This window comes from Pinus tabuliformis, chromosome Q (genome assembly GCF_031772625.1).
Source record: "Pinus tabuliformis cultivar Carrire ecotype Pingquan chromosome Q, CPIR1, whole genome shotgun sequence".
Taxonomy (NCBI): Eukaryota; Viridiplantae; Streptophyta; class Pinopsida; order Pinales; family Pinaceae; genus Pinus; species Pinus tabuliformis.
The window spans coordinates 980,470,143-980,478,476 of record NC_142296.1 but is presented as its reverse complement, the minus strand read 5'-3'; the positions used below and the strand labels follow the sequence as shown (position 1 = coordinate 980,478,476).

Genomic DNA, 8,334 nt, shown 5'->3' with positions numbered 1-8,334 from the left:
TGCGTTATTTAGGGAGATGTTAGGAGTACTAGTGAACCCTTTCTCCATTAAAATGAGTGTTGAAATTAATTGAGAATATGAAAAACTTACCCAGAGATGGTCTCTTGTAGAACACTCTTAATCATCGAGAATATATATAGTTTCCCCCTCTGAATGATCTGCACAAAGCCTGGTTCTCAATTCCCTGAGCGACAATTCCGTCCACCAACTCAGCGCAAACAAACCCCTGGTAACTCCGCCTGAGACTTCCATTCACTGAGCGAGAATTTTCCACCAACTCCAAGTGCAAATAAAACCCTGCTAACTCCACCTAAACTTCATCGCACCATACCTCATCCCGTCGGATTGCCAGCTGGGAGCCATCAATTTAGATGGGCTGTTTAATGTCAAATGAGGGGGCAGGGAAGCACCTCTCCACTTGTACTCTGGGTGTTGGGATGTGGCAGCTTTCATCGTCCCCACTCTTCTACCGCTGCTGCCATGATGTTCAAGCCCATCGGGGATGCCTTGTCATGATTGATGATTTCTTCCATGGAGGACTCCCATTCTACCCAATCAGGCGGCCAAATGTTAGCTATATGAAGGTTGAGCTTGTAACAGCCCAGGTTGGCCAACATGTCTGCAAACTTGTTGCCGGTTCTACGAACGTGAGTGAATTTATTATAACTGGGAGATGTTGGCACTGTGCTAATTTTAGATATAATATTCTCTACTCTCCAGCTTTGGCAGATCCAATCAATGGGAGCTCCATTGATGAGCTTGCAGATGGTATCAATTACAAGCCTTGAGTCCCCCTCCACTATGAGCTTATGGTATCATTGTGATTTTCAGTCCAGCCTCAAGAGCAGAGAATTCCGCTACATTATTGCTGGTGTATCCCATGCTTCCTATATATAGATAGATGACATTTCTATCTGCATTTTTGAAACTTCCTCCAAGGCTTTCAATTTTTGGATTGCCTTTCGAGGGGCCATCGAAGTTTAGTTTGATGAAGCCTTGAGGAGTGGCAAGAAACAGTCTGGAGGTTTGGCATATGAGACTGGCACACACGGGGAGGGGGATGAATAGGATCTTAAATGCCCATGGCAACTAGGTCTCTTTGTTCCTCTGAATTTACCTCCCAGACTTGTGCATCCCATTTGCCTATGGCAACGGATTCTCTAGGGCAGAAGAGTATCTTTTCCCATAATTTGTACGTTTCTCTCTTTTCAAGTAAGCCAACATAGGAAGCCTGGTAATAGAGTCCATGCCCTGTTGAGGATGGGGTAGAGGAAAGATGATGAGCTCCATTCTGAGATAGTATCACTGATATCACCCGGATTACAATCTGACCTGCCAAATACTTGCGTCACTAGATCCCAAGGACAGCTAGCAAAGGAGCAATTGTTCAAGATGTGCTTGAGATCTTCACCCTGAGATCGGCATAACAAGCATATCGAGGGACCTTCAAAACCTCTGCATTGAATTCTAACCCAGATTAGGCCTTGTTTCCTGGAAACCAGCCATAGGAATAATGAGACCTTTGGCCATAGGCTGTTGGACCAAATCTGTTTCCAAATTTTGGGTTTGGATAGTTCCTTGAAGTTTTTTAATAGGGCGCACGCTTCAAAACTTTGTTTACTTTAGATATCATCCTTAAAATAAAATTCAATAGATTTTTTTGAACAATACATTATATGGATTAAAAAGACCATTTTAAGATACAATGATTAGTTATTAACATTATTTTTATTTAATTTAAGAATTTATTCCAAAGTTTCTGAGAAAAGAAAGCTTTATATAAAGAGGAGGATCGATGTTTTCAAAGCCATAAGTCGAAGGAAGGAACATTTGTAATCTCAAAGTAAATGATGTTATGCAACGCTAGGTCTCCGACACTAGTGAGAACATTAAAATGGTAAAAGTGTTGTTAATGGAATTCGTGTTAATAAAACATACTTTGCTTCATCTTTCTGCAATCATTTGTTAACACACTTAAGTTACAAGTTTGCATATAAATTATTGTGAAGCTGATGTGGCAATAAAATGCACTTTGCTTCATCTCCCTGTAATCATTTTATAACACACTTATGTTACAAGTTTGCATAAAAATTATTGTGAAGCTAATGTGGCAATAAAACACACTTTGTTTCATCTTTCTGTAATCATTTGATAACCCACTTAAGCTACAAGTTTGCATGTAAATTATTGTGAAGCTAATGTGGCAAAGTTTTTTATAGCTTGTGGCTTGAATGAAACACCATCCAAGGAGGTAACAATATTTATGACAATGGCAAGGCATCCATTGACACTGTACTCTTTGTGATGCTTCAAGTTTAGTAAAAATGCATTCAAATTCATTCATAATACTTTTTATCACTCTCCCCCTGATACATTCAATTCAATTCAATTCATTTGACAACCCACCCATTTCCCTCACCTTATGTCCTCTGCCTCTCTATACACTGTTGATTGCAATGGATGATTGCAAACCTAACATACTCTTCTTAGCTAAAAAGAATCCCAACCCAGCCCAATGTATGTGGGAGGGAAATTCAAATAACTCAACTACCAGTAAACAAGGAGGCTGCCGTCTGCTTGAAAGGGATCATTTTCAACAGAATAACCAATCTTCAATCTCCCACAAACCCTAATTGCAGAGCACTTGCATCCATCATCTACACTCTGTTCTGCTGCTGCTCTTTCTTGTAGACTTACTTTACATATAAAAGATAAGGATCAAGATGAGATCACATCGCTTGGCTAATCATGAAGAAAACACCCACAGATGTTGTATCACAATAATCATCTCTTCCTCCAGAAGCAATGATAACACAACTGTCATCATCCTCACTCATTATTCTTCCAGTGATTACAAGCTTGAACTTGGAGCAAGTTTGATATGTATATATGTATATATATATTAATGAAAGTAGCAACAGATACTTTCTAGATACTGTCCATCTACGCAGCAAAGAGATATCGAAAATCAAATTCATATGGCATTATTTGTATCCCTTGTGAAACCATTTCATCGGGCCTCCCTCGTCTTTCCAGGCACTCCATTACTGCATTTCTTAATGACGTGGGGAGTTGAAGACAAATCCAATCTAGTAAGGATTCTACATCCTTTGCAAAATCCCTGGAGTACCAGTCTAGTAATTTTGGAACCAGCAATTTCTTCTTGCTAGTGACCCCCACTGCTGCTTGTAGATACTCCTTCTTTGCAGCTTCTAATTCATTCTCAACCCCAGAGGCTGTATATACTCTCACCTATTCATCAAAACAACGAACCCAAGATTCAGATTGTTGAGACTTTTAATATATATAATTTTTTAAGATGTGATGTTTCCTCTGTCAACACAAACAGACACACACACGCACAAATACTTATACTCACAGCAGGAGATGATCGACTTCCACAGGACAAGGCAAATGTTACCAATGGCTCAGGCCATTCTAAACCATAAACGCTCCTTATTGTTGCCTCTTTATCCTTCTTTCCACCTTTAGGATAGGCCTGATATACATACAAATGGCCAAAGTTTGTTATTCTATTACAGAGAAATTATGAATGAAACTTGCATTCATTATTATCCCAAGACCCAAACCATTTCAGCTCAGAAATAGACTTACATCTTTCGAGTGATATGGCAGCCTAAGAATGAAATGTTCGATAGTCAACGCATTCAGTGAGTGCCCACCTACGTTAATCACGCCCTGCATTATTCATTCCCATACAAGGCACATACAAAAATTAAATGGCCGCATATTAAGAGCACAACAAAAAATACCATAGGTTCAGTTGCATTCTTTCTCATCCAATCCTCATTCAATTTGAATTTTTCCTTAGCACAGTAAACAGGTGGGTCATGATATTCGTAATACTTGATGTTTGCATTCAAAACACTTGCAATATTTAAGGCAGGGCATACCTTGCGCATAAAAGCAACGACCATCTGAGGAGTTGAAGGTAATCCATGCTCGAGGAATGCCTGTAGTTGAAGGAAAGATAATTTGCTTATTTCCCAGATACATATGACTGGCTTAACTTTTAAAAGGGAAGGTTAGAAACGAGGAAGTGATGAAGGAGAAATACTTTACTATACATACATTCATCATGCAGACATTGTAAATATTAATCCAAAATGCCAACTTCTGCTGATGTGACAAGCCTTTCAAATCTACAGTACTTAGCTTGTCAACCAGAACCCTGCAGAGACAAATTACAAATCAACCAAATTTCAATAATATATCATGTCATTCGATAAAGTGCTGGGTGTGCGAAATTTGCAATGGAAGAGAAACCTACTTTAATCTTCTTAGCAAAGGAGTAGTAATTTGTATTTGACTCAAGTCAATGGAGGTGGTTATGATATCATGAAGGTGTTTGTAGGGACCGATATCTCTCACTTCTGAATCTGCACAAACCCCATATGGATCTCGGAAATCTATTTCTTCAGAAATCTCCATAGAAGTCTTACATCTCACAGTGCCTCTGGAACCATAATTTCTTGAGCTTATACTTGATGAAGTCGATCGTGACACTACTGGTGACGTATCCTGTTCTGATCCTATGGACTGCTTTGCTAGCCTCAAAAAGATACTCAACAAGCATTTCACCATCTCTTCAGAAAGCCTGTTGGGATCCATGTCTTTCACATCTTGTACAGAAACCAAAATTGGCGCATTATCTGGTCCCAAATTACAAGTTACCATGGCATGTTCTGTCTGGCGGAAATTTTCAGAAAAAAAAGAATGAGCGTCCATTCCTGTAAATTCCATTCTGGAATGGTAATTGCAAAACTTTGGAAACAAAAAGAGAGAAGAAAATTGAAAGATGAATCAAAATTAAAATCATGGACATATTTTCCACAACCTATATAACAAGTGCTATCTGAAGAATGTGTCCATGTTCGATACCTGTACTTTTAAAGTATGTATCTGCCTCTTGGAAGCCTTGTTGTCCTTTGGGGACGATTTTGGAGATGCAATCCCCGGTTTTGACGATCGAGGCAAAGAATGAGGAGTTTTAGGGGTTACATGAAGCTGATTCTCTTTTCCATGGCCAGGCTCTGAGGGCCCCAAACTCTTTTGCACCCCCTTCGACAGTTTTGAGGTCTCCTCTGCAACTCCCTTGTGAGGAGAATGCTTGAAATTTGTAGCTTGAGTTACAAAATGAAGGCCATTGGCCTCAGAGCCAGAGCCAAACGATGCTTTCCTTCTATGTAAACTTCCAGCTTGGGAAGCTACATCAGGTGAGCATTCATTTATAGGGGGAAGCAAACCTCCCGCAACAAACTCTTTTTTGCCTTGTTGACTTTCTTGGACAGAGTAGTGACAATGTGAAGGAGACCTGAGGAACTCTGGCTTCTTTGCTATAGATTGTTCAGAATTTTCAACAGGTTCGATTTGTTTCCTGGATAATGAAATGTAAACAGCCTCCTGATACAAACCTTGCCTTAAATGTACAATCTGTTCCTCAAGGCGAACAACCTCCTCTTCAAGCACAGCTACTTCTGCAAGGAGCTCCAGTGTCTGAATAGACAGTCATAGCAACAAACATTTAAATCCTGGCCATTCAGAGTAAGCTTGAAATGTCACACTGTAATTTTATGCCGATGACACCTGAGAATGCTTTTACAAGAAATATCAAGATCTGTAAGAACTAAAACTACAGAATTATTGGACTACAAGCTAATTGTAGATTTCGCCCAACAACAAAAACTTTGATTGACATATGAAGTTGTTTCTAAATATATTTTTTGTCTTCTGTCCTAGCATAACTTCCTCAACTATTACTAAATGAGCAAATTCAGATCATTCTGAATTTTAATTATCAATTGGTAAAACATATATAAAGAGTTGAATCCATACCTTCGCGGAAAGATACGGTGGAAGCCGAGGAAGAGCACCAAGAGGTCGTGTAAATGCTCGTTCCAATGCTCTGTGAACATTCTCCTCATACTTGAGCTTCTTCCTTAGCTTCTCTATCTACAGGTTACAGCGGAAACTTGTCAATGCCAGAACCCATGTTCTATCCATTCAGAACTCCAACTTCTTCTTTTTTCTTATGGGAATACAAAGAAAATGTTAGTGAAGACAAGCTCATTACATCTTTTTCAAGTTCTATTTTCCTCTCACGTCTTGAGAATCGTCTGGAATAAACAGTTTCCAAGGTTGTTCTTTGAAGATCCCTGTTATGTGTAACCTTCATGAAGTCATCAAAACATAGATTCAGGAATTAGACTCTAGAAGATAAAAATAATTCTTTCTTGGAATACGACTAGGAGGGACACTTATCAAATTGCATACAATTTCATAGTTTGCAGGTTTTTTCATTGTTTGCACGCCTGTTCTGCTCCTGGTATGCATTGATATCTGTACCTTCGTCTCCACAGCATGAGAGTGGCTGTTATGGAAAGGAAACACTTAATTTTATCAAATGACTGTGTCTAGAAAGGATCCTATTTGAGAGGCATTTCCAGATCAAGCCTGTATGGTAGACCCCTTACCTGGCAGTAGCTTGGCAAGCAGTTCGATCAGGAACATAAACAAAAATTGGATTATCTGTTTGCAGTGTACTCAACCGTATTTTGACCATGACTCAATGTCCATCGGTAATGAAGAGAAACTATCCCCACTTTCGCCTTGACAAGGGACTATTTTATCTGGCTGATTGCTTCATGCTTGGAAGATGTGAACCATCCACGGAGCCTTACCTAGAGATTTGGTGATGTAGGAATAATTCTGCAGGCAAGGCCATCAAAATTCAGATATTGATATATGACTTCTTAGTGGCATCTAAACATTACATAATATCCAGTTGAATTGGGGCTCAAAGAATAAGAAATAAAATTTATGGTGAGATCTGATCTGATGAACCTCTACCTCATTACTGAATCAGAAAACACAGGTTCCAGACTGCAAATTAGATTCATGCATAAAGACTGATATTGAAAGAGAAGGGTAATTCAATCTATGTTGCAATAAACAGAAATTCATTGGATAAATCTCCTTTTCTCATCCATGAAAACTGAAAAAATGTAGACAGCCTCAAGCCAAGAATCCCAAAGATGGCGCAGAGCATATTATATAGTCTAATTTGGTTTGTTTAGGCATGTCTTTCTCCTATAAATATTACATGGGAGATTGGATTCACTTAAATCCAAAGTACGCTGCTGCCCATGACAGGTTCCGGACCCAATTCGTTCTTCCAATCAGATTTAGGACTTTTTTAGAAACTAGGATGAAGATGAAACCGTTTCATCTCATGTAGCCATCCTCTGTTGATTCAGTTCCTAACACTGCTGCTCTGGACACATATTGTAGGCAATTATGAATCCGCCGAAGCAATCTATATTCTTAGTCAGAATATGGAGATTTTCTTATCCGAAATCCCACAGCTATTTTACATCCACTCGATTACTTTATAACTAATTTCATCTACTAAAAAACCAGACAGTTGGGTTTATCTCAATCTTAAAGCAATGCTTACATTGGATGTCTTCTGATTACTGCCAACTGAATCCCGTGCGACTGACTGCTGCCATATTTCAGATATCACATTGTCTGCCAAGCAAATCAACTTGCAGATCTCGTGTGCGCAAATCAATGAGGGCAATCAACCAGACCTTCAACCATCTTTGTTTCAAGCACTGTAAAATAGAACAGAGAAGAACAGAGAGAGTGATACAATAACCACTTCTCTACAGCAATGGTTATATGCTTTAGAGTAGCAGGTGGGCTCTGGAGTCAGGAAATACGCCTGCGTACAAGTATTTTGTGTGTGTGGCCCTTTATGTTACAGACAAAACGAACTTTGAGTTCCTATAACAGGATTGTTATCTGTAAAGTAAGGGTATGGCCATGATAGCCACACCACTCATAAAAGCTTTGAGGCTAATCAACAGCCACAACCACTTGACCGATGGGAAAAGAAAAGGAACAAAACACGTTTAGCTTCAGTGGGTGCAGTGAATGAAAGTATCTGGACCGCTACAATACCATGTGACAGGAGCCTGAACAAATCAGAATATTAGCAGCGGCGGCAAAAGCAATGAGAAGCAAAGCACATCATAGCCCTGGTATGGGATAAAGTTTCAAGAAGAGGACCCATGTGATCATACTCCATTATAATCAATGCCATAAAGCACAGATTGAACTTGAAGATTAGATGTCGTTAAGTACCAATGGGTATTGTTGGCTGAGCTTTCATGGCTTCACAAAAATCGCCTGAAAACTCTCTACGTTTCGATATAAAAAGACAAGAATCCATCCCGGAGTAAATAAGATTCGATCTCACTGCGCCCCGCCCGGGAAAGCCATAGGAAATCTCTTTACTGCCCAGCATTT

The 8,334-nt window shown here is 39.4% G+C and overlaps 1 protein-coding gene across 2 annotated transcripts; it reads right to left on the bottom strand.

Moving 5' to 3' along the window:
- Nucleotides 1-2,298: 2,298 nt before the first annotated feature.
- LOC149222752 (uncharacterized) lies at nt 2,299-8,334 on the bottom strand. Of its 2 annotated transcripts, XM_089385609.1 has the most exons (12): nt 7,478-8,334; nt 6,495-6,729; nt 6,295-6,391; nt 6,095-6,190; nt 5,857-5,973; nt 4,903-5,517; nt 4,292-4,710; nt 4,093-4,192; nt 3,915-3,974; nt 3,616-3,699; nt 3,380-3,499; nt 2,299-3,252 (listed from the first exon to the last, which is right to left on the bottom strand). In XM_089385609.1, exons 2-12 carry the CDS (start codon nt 6,581-6,583, stop codon nt 2,944-2,946), a joined length of 2,106 nt encoding a protein of 701 aa, XP_089241735.1. In that variant the 5' UTR covers nt 6,584-6,729; nt 7,478-8,334; the 3' UTR covers nt 2,299-2,943. The 2 variants fall into 2 exon arrangements, with proteins under 2 accessions (XP_089241735.1, XP_089241736.1); XM_089385610.1 differs by lacking the exon at nt 7,478-8,334 and having other exon boundaries at nt 6,095-6,176; nt 6,495-6,546.